General features: G+C 32.9%; 1 protein-coding gene across 1 annotated transcript; it reads left to right on the plus strand.

Annotated features, from left to right (window-relative positions):
• Positions 1 to 6,905: 6,905 nt before the first annotated feature.
• Positions 6,906 to 10,810, plus strand: LOC120174074 (tubby-like F-box protein 7). The gene is made up of 4 exons (XM_039181046.1): positions 6,906 to 7,360; positions 8,117 to 8,204; positions 9,643 to 9,772; positions 10,091 to 10,810. The coding sequence occupies exons 1-4, from the start codon at positions 6,992 to 6,994 to the stop codon at positions 10,665 to 10,667; spliced, it is 1,164 nt and encodes a 387-aa protein (XP_039036977.1). The 5' UTR covers positions 6,906 to 6,991; the 3' UTR covers positions 10,668 to 10,810.
• The last annotated feature ends 5,099 nt before the right edge of the window (positions 10,811 to 15,909 follow it).

Genomic DNA, 15,909 nt, shown 5'->3' on the forward strand with positions numbered 1-15,909 from the left:
ATTGGTACATTAAAGGAGCAGTTAATTCTTTTGATGTTCAATGAACTCATGTTTTGTGATTTGCTTCAATTGTGAGGCCGAAGATAGGGAATTATTTAAGTTTCTTCAAAATAAAAATTCACATATTTTTTTTATTTTCTTCATTGAATTCTTTTCAAAGGAAGAAAAACATTTTCAAACAAGATAATCTCTTTGGAAGTATATCTTGGAATTCAACAAATATCTCTTAGAAGTTCATGACAGAAGTCGGGGCAAGGGAAGCCAGATTTTTTAAGGGGAATTTCACAGGGCAAGAAAAACAAATTGTTGCAAGTCAAAGTTTGCAAGAGTACACCCTGGTGGAAAATGAAGACAATCAAATCAGGAAGAGAATGAAAAATATTTGTGCGCCCATTCTTGACTATTGATCAAGAAAACATGTATAAACATAAACATAAATGTCACATGAATTTGTACCTTTGCATCATACATTCATCATCATGCAATAAAAAAACTTTGTTCCCTCTCTCGTGAGGATGCCTTTATAATCTCTTTTGAGAAACTAATTTCGTCTTTCTCAAGATTGTTTGTCTAAAAACATCATTCTAGTCTTTCTTAAGATTTTTTTTCCATGAAATCCTTATTTATTTTTTCTCAAATTCTACCCTTATGAGGATATCATCTAATTCTCCTTCCTCAAGATCATTTTATCCTATCATGAGGAAAAATTCAAAAGGTCATTTTTATTAAAATAAAAATCAAATCAAATACTTAAAATAAACTTCATATTGACATCCGTAAAAAACATCTAAGATAGTCATCCATAAACACATCGTTTTCTAAGGATTTATCTGGAAAGAAAAGTTTGGTGATGACTAGACATCCTCAACATGAAAGAACAACGTCATTCACAGATTTGATCTCCTGAAGTTAAGGATTAGATCTTCCAGATCTCCTCAAAAAGAAGGAGAAATATCGTTATTGAATTTAACAACGAGAAACGACTAGATCTCCTCAACATGAAAGAGCATATTGTCTATAACCTTGGAGATTGTTTCTCTTGAAAAAATGTTTTGTCTCTCTTGAGACAGTTTCTCTTGAAACAAAGTTTTGTCTTGCTTGAGATAGTTTTTCTTGAAACATAAACCTTTGAGCTTGTTTCTCTTGAAACAAAGTTTTGTTTCGCTTGAGACAGTTTATCTTTAAATATAAACCTTTGAGATTTTTTTTCTTGAAACAAAGTTTTGTCTCGCTTGAGACATCTTCTCTTGAAACATAAACCTTTGAGATCATTTCTCTTGAAACAAAATTTTGTCTCACTTGAGATAATTTCTCTTGAAACATAAAGCTTTGAGAATGTTTCTCATGAAACAAAGTTTTGTCTCGCTTGAGATAGTTTCTCTTGAAACAAAGTTTCATCTCACTTGAGATGATTTTCCCTTGAAACACAAATTTTGAAATTGTTGCACTTGAAACAAAATTAGTCTCACTTGAGATTGTTTTCCTCAAAACAAAAAAATCATCTTGCTTGAGACAATTTTCCCTTGAAACTCAAATCTTGAAATTATTTATCTCAAAACAAAATTTAATCTCACCTGAAATACTCTCTCTTCAAACAATTTTCTTTTCATTTATTTATTTTCCTCGTAGATGTTGAATATTTGACAGGAATTCAAAAAAGTCAGCGATGATTTCGTTTTACAATTTCATTTGAAGAAAACGATTTTAATTCAAATCCATTGGAGAAGAATATAGATCAATATCAATGTTTTGCTCAATTCTATCACAGAAGGAGTGGAAACTATGACTAGTTTTCCTCAACATGAAGGAACAATGTCGTCTATCGATTAGTTCTCCTCAACGCGAAGGAGCAATGGTAATATCAAATCTCACATCAAACAAACCACCAGATCTCCTCAACGTGAAGGAGTCATGTCATTTTCAATGGAAAAATACCTTGAGGCAGTCAGATTTCCTCAACACGAAGGAACAATATTGCCTGAGATACGCCATCATTCAAACGTGACCAAATCTCCTCAATGCGAATGAGTGGTGTCATCCTTAGACAATCAGATTTCCTCAATGCGAAGGAACTGTATTGTCTCCAAATTATCCTAAATACGACTAGACATTCTCAACACGAAGGAACAATGTCGTCCACTGACCAGATGTCCTCAACGCGAAGGAGCAGCATCATCCTCAGACAACCAGACATCCTCAACACAAAGGAACCATGTTATCTTTAAATTATCCAGATTGACCAGACTTCCTCAACAAGGAGCAATGTCATATAAAAACGACCATATCTCTTCAACATGGATGAACAGTGTCGTCTTTAATATCAAGTTTCATAGTGAAATGGAGAACCAGAAAAAAAACTCGTTGTCTCATTGTCTTTGCCATATTCTTGTTAACATAAGAATTGGCAAAGAGAGGCAGTTGTAGACACCCTTTTTTGTTTGGGTTCTATTTGTTTATTCATGATGATGATGATGATGATTATTATTATTATTATTATTATTATTATTATTATTAATTATTATTATATATTATTATTTTTGTATTACAGATGGCCCAAATTACAAAGAAACAATATAGGCCCATTACGAAGCCAACAAGTGACCCAGTATCAAGCCCACTCGGTCTGGGCCCCCCAAGATCTGACCCGGTTACAACTAGCAGACCCGACTGGAGCCCAATTACTAGACCCAAAGAGGATTTGACCCGACCCAATAGTAACACCCTAGGGTCAAAAACCCTAACCCTAAGGAATTACTAATGTCACTGCCTGTTGCTACTACTGCCATCGACTGCTTCTGACACTGCCATTTCAACATGTAGTGATACGAAGACAAATCATTAAAAAAACCCAATAAAAAATAATAAGAAGATCCATGGAAAATACTAGATTGTCAATCACTGAAAATAGAATAATCATATCCTATTTTCTCGGCAGCAGCACAAACCATCACCAAAATCAACAAGAGAATATGATAAAAAGGGGAAGAGATACCAGAAAGGAAAAAAAACCATATTAGAATAGAGAGAAAAAGGGGAGACTTCGAACATTCAAAAAGAAAAAAAGAGAAAAAACTGAACAAAAAAGGAAAAAATGAGAAAGAATATACAAGAAAAAAGAAAAGAGATGAGATAAACATCTTACCTTAGTTCGAAGCACACCGGAAGCGCAAAAGTCATCGATTTTCAAAGTGTTCGAAAGGTATAAAAACTAGATTTAGGACTTTATGGTGAGTTTTAGGCTAAAGGGGCTAAGATCTGGGCTAAGGATGATGTGAGGAGCATTTTGGGAGTTTTCATTTCCTCCAGCCACTGTGAGTGGCCATGAAGCGTCGCCGGTGAAAGGTGGCCCTCTTTCCCGATGAGAGAAAGTGGAGAGAGTTTGGGGAACTCTCTCTCTCTCTCCATTTTTCTGAAATTAAGAGGATAAATGAGGAGATGATGAGGAAAAAGCCTTGAAATCGGGCTTAAATACCCAGAGTAAAACAACATAGTTTCACTCCCTCACCCGTGTTTTTCAATTTTTAGCATAAATAGAAGTTTGGGTCCCTAGTTCTTTGTAATCTCATCATTCGGTCATTGAATGAAATTTTATGATATTCTGTTTTAAGCATTTGTTTTTCAATATTTACATTTAAGTCACTAATTTATATATTATGCCATGTTTGCTAATATTTGAATCTAACCTATGGTTCATGAATCTTTTGCTTTAGTCACTATTTAGTGTGAATGCATTTAGGTATAATTATATTTTACCCTTTTGTGTTTCTAGTTTAGTTTATTTTAGTCCTTAATATTATTTATGGATTATTTTATTTCTAGTACTTGTATTTTTTAATATATCTGATTATGGCTCTTGTTTGTTATTGGTATTGTTGTTTGGTCCCTCAAATCTTTGTTAATACTATTATGATCCTTTGAAATACCAAATAGACCTATTTTCTGTTGTTTGTATGCTAGTCAAAAATGTTTTCTTGTTTTTATTTTGGTCTTTTATGTATATACATATTGTGTTCATTATGTTTTTATATATTATATTAAATAAGTATTATTAGCTCTATTTATTGTAAATATTTTATTCTATATATTTCCAATCGCATTTGTTTCCATCGTATTTCTTTATCTATTGATATGATACTCGAATATTTTCAAGAACATTTATTTGTAGAATGGGAGTGAAAAGCATTACTTGATCGAAGTAGTGTAATCTGATACGACGTTTGAACGAAATATGAACTTGAAAACACGAGACTTTTTATGTATTTATTAAAATAATGGTAATTATTTTTTATTTATAATATTTTTATTTACTTTTAATTTTTATTTTCATTTTATTTAATGTTATGATTAATGATGTATGCTTTCGGAAAATGAATCATAATTTATTTCATGCAAAATTTATGTTAATTTAAAGATAGAATACTCTTTTACAAAAAAAATAGGTGAGATAGCTTTCCCGATGGAAGATTGCAAATCTCGAGATTTATTGTTAAGTCAAAGAATTTTCTTTAAATAATTAATTCATAATAAATTAATTAATATTCAATAAATAAATCATAATTTAATTTTCTATTCGAATTTTATTTTCCACTATTACGACAACGTGTAAACGATTAAGTACCAATTTTAGGCGTCGTAGGAGTGTTTATCATTCCTCACCATAACCGACTTTTGGACATGTTAAGTCGAGTTTTTGGTAAACGCATACCAATTTTGTCTTAAAAATGATTTTTCTTAAAATTATTTTAAAAAACGTTTTTAGGTATTCGACCAACTTAACCTAAAGGTCGATGATGACTTTTATTCAAATTAATTCAAAATCGCTAATTTTTCAAATAAAGTCATGATTGTTTTTAAACTTAATTGTTTTAAAAAATGGTTATCACAAAAGTTTTATAAGTGTTTAATACTTTAAACTAGAATATAATAATAATAATAATAATAATAATAATAATAATAATAATAAGGAAAAAGTACACAAATGGTTCCCCTATTATAGGATATTGCTTTGTTGAGTCTTCGACTGTCCAAAGTTACAAAATGATCATCCAACTATTCATTATGTTCCAAACTCTTCATTTTCGTTAAAAATGAGGGCAATTTGAGCTAAATGTTAATTTATTGTTTGAGATATGATAGTAGTTTGAGATTATAAGATAAGATTTTATCATATATCAAACAATAGATTAACATCCAACTCAATCTGCATTAATTTTTTAATGGAAAATGAAGAATTTAAAACATAATGAATAGTGAGGTGACATTTTTGTAATTTTTAATAGTCGATGACTCAATAAATCAATATCTTATAATCGGAGGACCATTTTATAACTTTTGATAATCGATGAAATCAACAAAGTAACACCCTATAAACGGGGATCATCTATGTGCTTTACCCTAGTAATAATAAATCAACATGAAAAATTCAATGTTTTTAAAACCGGACAAGATCTTAAACCGGTGAAGGTACTGGTTCATTGGTTCAACCGGGTTAAATCGCGGCTGAACCAGTTTATATAAAATAATATTTTTTAAAATTTTTTACATAATATTCAAAGAAATATTAATAATATATATATATATATATAACACTCTTTTTAAGTTCACAATATTAAAAGGTATAAAAATATTACAATTCATAACATATATAAGTTAAATATCATAATATCAAGTGAAACAAAATGATTCAAATCAACTACAACATAATATTTAAGGTCAATACCTAATGAAATTCATCAACAACTAAATAAAAAAAGTACATAATTGATACAAGTATATAATCATCATAATATTAATTGAAATTGATTCCCTCAAATTCCAAAATATTGACAAAATCAAAAAATAAATTTGAGATTGAAAAAATCATAACAAAGTCTCGACTACTTCCACTATTTCGACAGATTCAGTCCCCATACAAAAGATAGTTTCCTGGTTAAAGAAACAGAAAATTACTTAACAGTTAACAAAATGATAATATTCTCATAAAAAAAAGGTGAAAAGGGCTTATTTCTAAGGGTAGCTTACCGTAAAACTTCAGTCAAATAAAACAGACGAACAAATATGTATATCTTAATCAGGCTTTTTGTATGTACCCCACCCACCCTCCAAAAAGAAAAAGTTGTTCATATTATGTATAAGCATTCTTAATCATGATGAATAATTATCAAGTGTGCTTTTGAATTTTGAAACATAATCGGGTGAACCGCTTGAATTGTCGGTTTACATCGATTTTGTCGATTTCCAACCAGTTCTTTAGTGATTCATTGTAAAATTGATTTTGGAAGCTGATCGGACAGGCAACCGGTTTCCGGTTCAATCAGTCGAACCGACCGGTACGGTCCGATTTTGATAACATTGGAAAAATTAATTTAAGTTTTTAGACATTTAAAGTGATTGTTTATCGATAATTGGTAGTCTAATAAAACTCCGAACGTGTCCTCCACAATAGGTTAGGTTTATAATTTTTAATAATTGTTTTTAATTAGATATATGAAAAGAAGTCATTTTTCTTTTAAATTTGAGATTTTTTAGCATTTGCAAATATCTCATATTGTTTCATTCTTTTCAAGTACCGCAACACAATTTAGTAGAGTAATATAAATTTATTCAAGTAATATATATATTTGAATTTTCCTTTTGAAGGATTTTGGGTCTCAAGTGACAACTAAAAAAGAAGGAAGACAGAAGTCATTTTAGAAGTATAACAGTCGAGTCTTCTTCATAACGAATAAGCGACCTATTCAAGAGTGGAAATTTGAATATTCATAAAAATAAAACCCTCAGTCAGTCACAGCCAATAATATGCTGCCACGTTTCAAATTCTCCCATTCTTATTTGTCCTTCTTCCGTTAGTCTCACCACATCGTTATTTTTACTACCATCATCCTCTTTTTCTCACTTTCCATTTCTTCGAACAAAACCTCCCATCTCTCCCCCTCTCCTTCGATCCTTTCTCTCCGAAGAAGATTAGACGCTATAACCATTCTTCGAAACGATGTCGCGTTCCCCGTCTTTGAGGAAATCATCGTGCCTTTCGCTGAGGTTATCGAGATCGTTAAGATCACTTACCAAAACGAAGTCATTGGGTATAGTCTCCATGGCGGCTGAGGAGGAGGCGGCTCAACTGGATTCTTCTTCACCGTCATCTCCTTCGGAGGAGGGTGGGGAATCGTGGTCGACGATGCTGCCGGAGTTGTTGAGCGACATCCTAGGGCGCGTGGAGGCGAGTGAAGATCAGTGGCCACTAAGGCAAAACGTCGTCGCCTCCGCCTGCGTATGTAAGAAGTGGAGGGAAGTTACCAGAGATATTGTTAAGGCTTCACCTGCTTGTGGAAAAATCACTTTTCCTTCTTGTCTTAAACAGGTATTTTAAAAATCCTTTTAACTTCATTTAATTAAATTTTGTTTTATATATTCTTGTTACTGAAATCGATGTATACTTGCATAATCTGGCATTTCTTTATGAGGAAATATATAGAAATATCTTCCAAGTCCCAAAAATTTATAATTTTAGTGGTTTTTTAAGGGTTCTTTATTTTAAAATTTGTAGGATTCCATTTTTTTTTTGTTGCAATTTCGAAACTTTTGGCCTTATAGTTAGATCTCGTCGATGCATTTTTCCCTGAGCGGGTAATTTTAAGGGAATGTACGAGGCAGAGAGGTTCAAAATTTTGAATCAGATGACATTTTTAACATTTATGGTGATCGTATATTAAAATTCGGTGGAATTTTTACTATATAATGTAATTTTTTTCATATTTTTAACGTTTTTATATTGTTTCCAATAGAAATCACACATTTAGTTGTGCATTTCAAGAAGATTATCCATCGATGTTTATAAACTATAATTGTTCTCTGTGGAACTCGCAAACCTGTGATTATCCCTCCCAATCATCACAACATAGTGTGTTGTTTTCAGTGTGCAAAAAAGGAATCTGAAAACAAAATAAAGTATGTGTAATTGCTGTTTTTGTGTTCTTCAAGTCTGCTTGCTAAAATATGAACTACATTTTTGGTTGCTGGTCTTTGGACGGAAATGCTTTTAGAATTTACAGTTATTGATCAATGAATTTGTCACGAGTATTGTGGATGATTATTTTATTGCTTTTTCTTGTTGCAGCCTGGTCCCCGTAATTTGCCAAACCAGTGTATTATAAAGCGAAACAAAAAGGACTCTACGTTCTACCTGTACCTTGCTCTTTCACCATGTAAGTGATATTTTCTTGTCCCAGACAAAACATGATAACAAATAAGGGTGTAAAAAGGATGCTTCCTTGCAACCTACTTGGGTTTGTGGCTCGAATTTGGCTCGGTCATTGTCAAGCTTGTTATTGATCTATTGAGCGAGCTAACTTTGAGTATTCTAGTGCTTGAGTCAAGTAGCTCACGCACCTCATCAGTGTTTTGTTTCTTATATTTAATATAATTTTTCTTTTTAATTAAAATTGAAAATTTCAATCTGAACTTGAGTGTGAACTTGTGCATAAATAATTCAGTTCGAAGTCGAGCATTATATTGAATTCTTTTTCTACTAGGTAAATGAGCTTAATTGAGTGAGCTAAAGTTAGATTTTAATCTCAAATTCGGCTCTAGCTTTAGATAAAATCAAAACTCAATCAAGTGTTAACCCTTGAATTTGATTCAAGCTCGACTAGTTACAACCTATTTTGAAGGAATAAAATGGTTGAAAGGGACATAATTCTTTTTTTCAAAACTTTTAAATTAATTTTTTATTTTTTCCAGGCAGGGCCATAACTGTCTGCTGACCTAATACCTTTCAATAATTCAGCTTGACTTGGTCTAAATCTCTAGAATGGTTGACTATCAATCTGCTTAAGTTAATGGTCTTACACGCCCATTAATTTTAAAAGGGCAATAAGATTTAGTCCTTTGGACCTGTCTATACTATAGATGACATTTTGCTATTTTAGATTTGGATTTAGCGTCCCCACCCCTCTTCACTTCAGAACAATGTATGGTGGCAGTTGCTCATATTGATATATGATTTTACATGCAAATATTTTTTTCTTACTAAACTATGCTACATGCGTTTGGGTTTTTCTTTTTATCTTATTTTAGTAATGCCTTGTGCCTGCATAATAGCATTATAACAGTCTTTCCAAGATGATAATAAGTTGGGTTCTAAGGGAAGGATACACAAATCATTTAAAAATTTGATAATTTCAAAATTCATGGCCCCGCTAGTATTTCAATTTTTCATTGTTACGTCATCTTCAGTGCGATATCAGGTTGATATATTTGTGTTCTATAGAGGCATATGAATCTATTGTTCGAGTGATGCATCTGATGATTTTCTTGCTGGATGTGGCAAATTTAGGTAGCCAAATTTTGCAGGGCAGACTTTATTTCTTTCTTTTCTATTATGCATTTAACAATTATATTAAACCCTTCACCAGAATGAAATATGTTACATTAAGTCTACTTACATTCATTTTTCCTCGAAGATGTTGCCAGTCTAAAATGTAGCTAAGTTTGTTACCTTTTGTTTACAAACGAAGACATTTTATTCTTGTGATTTTAGTTCTTTAAAGCAAGTGGTGTTCACTGTAATATCCAATCCATAGCAAGTGATGTTAGTGGTTGAAATCTAATTTTATTTGGATCATATTTCCTGAACCATTGCAGCATTTACCGAAATGGGGAAGTTTCTATTTGCTGCTCGAAGATATCGACATGGTGCTCATATTGAGTATATTATATCCCTTGATGCTGATGACCTATCCCAAGGCAGTAACGCCTATGTTGGGAAGCTAAGGTAATGGGTCAAAACTTTGGATTTGTTATTTTGTGATATGATTTTTCTCTTGCAGCCATACTGGAACGTGATTAACAATATACGTTCTTTTGAATTTAGTGAATGCGCTCTACCTTCCTCCCTCCCACTTAGTTAAATCTTTTAGGTAAAAGTCTGTCTAATGGAAGTGTAAAATTTTGCCTGGATCTTTTAGCTGAAAAGGTTCATGGTTGACATTTTATCCATGTTTCGTGCGATGTGGATAATTTTTTGGTCAGATTTTTAGAGTGCTTTATTATCTTTTACGTGGCACTCAAATGCAAATGTAAATTCTTGCAGTTCAAATTTTCTGGGCACCAACTTTACTATCTTTGATAGTCGGTCACCTCACAGTGGTGCAAAGCCTGCAAGCAGTAAAGCCAGTCGGAGATTTGCAAGTAAGCAAATCAGCCCCCAAGTTCCAGCTGGCAATTTCAAGGTCGGTCAAGTATCTTACAAGTTCAATATCTTGAAATCAAGAGGTCCTAGGAGAATGGTTTGCTTGATAAAATGCCCTTTGCCAGAAGAGAAGGCCGATGACAAGCATTTAGATGACACCGAGATGAAAATGCCTGCGAATGCTGCCTCTGCTCATACAGTTTTGAAGAACAAAGCTCCAAGATGGCATGACCATTTACAATGTTGGTGCTTGAATTTCCATGGTCGGGTGACAGTAGCATCGGTGAAGAACTTTCAGCTGAGTGCGACTGTAGACCCGAGCCAACCAGGAGGGAAAGGAGACGAGGAAACGGTTGTCCTCCAGTTTGGGAAGGTAGGGGACGATACATTCACCATGGATTATAGGCAGCCCTTGTCAGCCTTTCTTGCTTTTGCCATCTGTCTTACCAGCTTTGGTACGAAATTGGCTTGCGAGTGATTTTATATTGTTATGTTACATATATAAGTTTCATGCTTACAAGATTTGGTTTTGATGGGACAAAGGCAAATCATGTAAATGTTCCTATTGTATCTTAACATTTGTCTGTAACTTTTGGCTGCAAATATATTTATCATACAGTTCATACGGTGTATTTTACATACAAGCTAGGCATCTTTCTCCTCTCTTAAAATTTGACGTCATTTGTTTACGTTTCTTGTATTCATTATATTTTAGCGGAGTTTTAATGTTTTATACATTGACTGATCCATTTTTTTGACGTGATGATTCGTTCTTACTGTTTCACAGTAAATAAAACTGGTACAATGACACATTTAAATGTATTTAATCAGACCACTAGCCGTTAATATTTAATGGAAATGATGATGTGTCAGTTAATAAAATTAATATAATAACACATTTGGTCCTCAATATTTATACATTCTTTCAGTTTGGTCATAATTTTAATTCAATTTGACCTCTAATCAAGTATAAACATATATAACAGATTATATAACGAATGTCGTAAAATATATCCAATAGAGAGGCTTAGCCCAGTGGTTCCAGCCTGCTTGCTATTACTTTAGATTGTTGGTTTGATCCACCACGGAAGCCGATTACATTTCCAAGCCTTTTCCTTATCAAATAAGGTGACACGTGTCACTATCTGATTGGATATAAAATAAAATAAAATTAATAATTAAAATTAATAAAATATCATCCAATATGATAGTGACACGTGTCATAGCCTAATTGGAGACTAAATTTATTAAATTGAATTAAAATTGTTATCAAATTGAAAGAATGTATAAATATCGATGACCAAATGTATAATTATATCAATTTTACTAACAACTGCCTCAGCACTTCCGTTAATTGTTAACGGCTAGTGGCCTGATTGAATGCATTTAAATAATTAGGTGACCTGATTGAAAAGAATTCAAAAATGATGGCCAAAATGAAAAGGGGGTTATAGTTGGGTGGTTATGTTATAGTTTGCCCTATTTTATATTATTACTTGTCAATTTGATAAAATATCTTTTATCATTTAATTTGATTTTGAAATTGATTGACTTTTTGGCATCAACATTCAGCTTATAAAATTTATTTATCAGAATGTTGAGTTCTATTGAAATTATCGCCTTGACACCAATTGGTATTGAATTTCCCTGGACGCCGAGTTTATATTATTATTTTCAAATATTTTGTTGAAAAGCATATTAAGTCATTATCTTCACTTAGAAGTTGAACATTATATCTCTTTCAAGAGATCTCAGAATCAATTCCCATTGTTTGCATTAGCGATTGTTACCGTTTGGTTGTTTTTCGTAATACTAATAATTGTTTCTTTACTTTTAAGACATTAGTGAAAATAATTTACTTACTATATATAAGCAGTTATTTAGTGCAAAGAACTCGACACGTATTCGAATCAAGGTAATCTCAGTATACATACAAGTTATTCTTTAATTAGATTTCATTCTATCAATTTCACTCCAATAATTTTCTCCACTGCCGTAAATCACCTCATATACCTCGCCAATTTGATTGCTTCAGAATGTCTGGACTACGGTTGCATGATACCAAAACGCACCGCTTCTCAGGCGGCTAATATGGCATATTCAAATTTATTACTTAATTAGCATAAAGCGTGTGACCCCTAAACCCGACCTAGACGTTACGACCGAATCTCGGAGACCATATTAATTCATGTTAGCATAATAAGAGTTCATAAAACAAACTATAATACGAGTTAAATGTCCAAAATATATGAAAACACAGTATCCTAAAATCCCATATAATTTGTATAATAAAAATCAATGAAAAATATATAACATAAAGTCTAAAAACGTTCATACGGTGTTTGAAAGGAAAATGTGCTACTGGACAATCTTTCAAGTACTAGTCGTAGTCTAAAGGTCAAAGAGATATGAAAAGACAAAAACTAAAAAGTGAACTAATAAGCTCAACGTGTCCTCTAAAGTAAAGCATATATGTCATAATGATGCAATTTAAATTCAGACAGTTGACGTTACCCTACGAAGAGAATCCCAGTAAGAAACAGAAGTCGGATATGGACTTATCCTTTCGAAAAGGATCCCAAACAGAAAAAGAATGGGAATATAATCCCATGCAGAAATAGGACATTGCAGAGAAAGGACTAGGATATAATCACATGCAAAAACAGAAATTCATCAATATATAAATTAATAGTGATGCAACATTAATAAGAAATCAGACATATTACGAATAAATATAATCAGGTTACAAACACGCGTTTCAATAGCAACATGTTGTACAATAACATGAAAAATTAAATGTATCGATCATGTCAAGAAGACAAACATATAGTCGCTAATCTATGCTAGCTAATTCATACGTTTTAGAGGATCGACAATATTAGGTTTTGTGGCTTGGGGACCTTATAGTAACACAACTTTCATATGAGAATTTGGAAAAAGATACTATAGAAACTAACTCAGGACGTCAAGAAACATAAAAGTAGCGATCAATTAATCAATGAAAAAAATTCAACAATGAAAGGTCAACAATTAACAGTCGACAATCAACAGTTCAATTTGGCCAATAGTCTGATTTGGTTTGGTCAACAATCCAATCAATGATTCAGTTCGATCAATGGTTCATTCAACAGTTCGATCAATCGATTTAGGTAGATCGATCCAGACAGATAGGTTCAACGATTCAAAATTTTAGATCGCTTGGAGCAGTCCCACGCATACATGACAGCAAGTGGAGCACTCAACGACGATCAAAAATATACAAAAAATCTAAAAATTCACTTTGGACTACAGAGAGTCACTTATAAGCTCCGATTTCTAAAAACGATTGACGGAGGTTGTATTTTAACGAAACCTAAAACTTCACCTCCTCTGAGAAATCTAACATCAGTGACGATGGAAACGAGACCACCGGACATTTGGTGATGATGATTCGAGCATAATGGTGTCGGACATGAGATTAACAGCTGCATGATTGTGACAAAATGGAGCAAAATGAGATGCACAGTGGGTTGCATGGGAGAGAAGGCAAAAAAGAAATAAAGAAGAAAGAGTGGGTATTTGAAATACCCCAAAAATTTAGATTAATTAAGACCTTAATCCTCGAACTTTCATAAATTTAAAACCTATCATAACACTTTCACAATTTGAAATTTAACCCCCAAAAATTAGAGATGTGACAACTCTTCTCCTTAATAAATTTTAGCCTCAAAATTTTACCAGGCGGAAAAAGATTAGTTGCTCCTTCATATATTTTTAGTCTTCTGAGGCCTCCAAAAGACTGCAATTACTCTAAAGTACCTTAATCTTCAGAATGCATCGACTTCTTAGAACTCGATCCTCATAGACAAGAATATGAATAGGCTCCTCCTCATAACCTAAATCATGTCTTATCTCAACATTCTTAACATAAATGATATGTGACGGATCAGAACAATAACATCTCAACATAAAGCATGGAAGATATCATGAATGCGCTCAAGATTAGGCAGTAACTCAAGCTAATAAGCAATTGGATAAACTCAAATGTCCAATAAATCTTATAGTCAACTTGCCTTTACGGCCAAATCTAAGAACCTTTTTTACGGAGATACTTTCAGAAAAACTTAGTCAGCCATATTGCACTCAATATCCTGTCTCTTCAGAACAATATAAGAGTTGTACCTATCGAAAACAACCTTAAGCCTATCTCGAATTAACCTAACTGTAGCCCTATTCTCTTGAATAAGATCGAGTCCTACAACCCTCCTCTTAGATAACTCAGTCAACATAACACATCCACTCAACATATCCTCTAGAATGTGAATAAACCGCTCAGATTATCTCTCATATTGTGGGTTATAAGCCATATTGAGATTCAATAGGTTACCTAAGCCTCATGAAGAGCCTTCTAGAAACGCGACGTAAACCTTGGATATTGATCAGAAATAATGGATAAGGGAACCCCATGAAGGTGAACATACTCAGAAATATGCAATCAAGCCAATCTATCTATAATATAATTAGTCCAAACCAAAATAAAGTGAGCAGACTTAATGAGATGGTCAACAATAACCCAAATTGGATCCTTCTTGGAATGCATAAAGGCAATCCATTGATAAAATCCATAGTTACTCGCTTCTATTTCAACTCGGGAATCTGAATGAGTTAAAGTAAACCAAAAAAAATCGATACTCGACCTTTACTTACTGACAAGTTAGACACTTAGCCACATATTCAATGACATATCTTTTTAAACCATATCAATAGTACATTTCTCTAATATTTCGATACATCTTAACACCATCCAGATGCATAGAATAAGGACTATCATGAGCTTCTCGCAAAATAGAACTCCACAACTCAGGATTATCCAGAACACAATAACGTCATCAGAGGCAAATACATCATCTTCATTGAAGGTGTACTTTGAATCCAAACTCTTCTCAACTCGTTTTGCAAACAGAAACAAGGATGTATCGAGAGGTTACTTTGACTTAATCTCAGTCACCAAAGTGGACTTAACCCGGAGTTTAGCCAACAAAGTACCATCCTCATACAAACTCATTAGCTTTTCTAAGATGATACCCAATTTCAAAATCATAGTCTTTCAAGAACTCTAACTAACGGTGTCTCAAATTAAGATCTTTCTAAGTCAACAAATATTTTAGACTTTTATGATCGATATAGATATAACACTTCTCGCCATAAAGATAGTGCCACCAGATTTTCAGCACAAAGACCATTGCAGCTAACTCAAGATCATGAGTAGGGTAGTTACACTCAAGCGGCTTTAACTGACGAGGTGGATAAGTTACACTACCCTACCATACTACATTTGAAAATAACTCAATCCAATGTAAGAAGCATAATTGTAAATTGTATAATCTTTCCCAAACTCAGGTTAAATAAAAATTGGAGCTTGTGTTATAATTGATTTCAATTGCTTAAAACTCGAATGATGAGCTTCACCCCACAAAAAAGGTATATTTTTTCTCATAAGCTTCATCAAAAGAGCTACAATCATAGAAAACACCTCTACAAACCTTCGATAATACCCTTCTAAACCTAGGAAACAATGAATCTCAGCCACACTCTGAGGTTTTGCTTCTAGTTCATAATAGCTTTGATTTTCTTCGGATCAATGGAAATACCCTTAGTAGAGACAATGTGTCTCAAAAACATTACCTCGCTAAGACATAATTCACACTTACTAAACTTTGCATAAAGTTTCTTTTCCTTTA

Source organism: Hibiscus syriacus, unplaced genomic scaffold (genome assembly GCF_006381635.1).
Source record: "Hibiscus syriacus cultivar Baekdansim isolate YM2019G1 unplaced genomic scaffold, ASM638163v2 tig00112000_pilon, whole genome shotgun sequence".
In the NCBI taxonomy this organism is placed as follows: Eukaryota; Viridiplantae; Streptophyta; class Magnoliopsida; order Malvales; family Malvaceae; genus Hibiscus; species Hibiscus syriacus.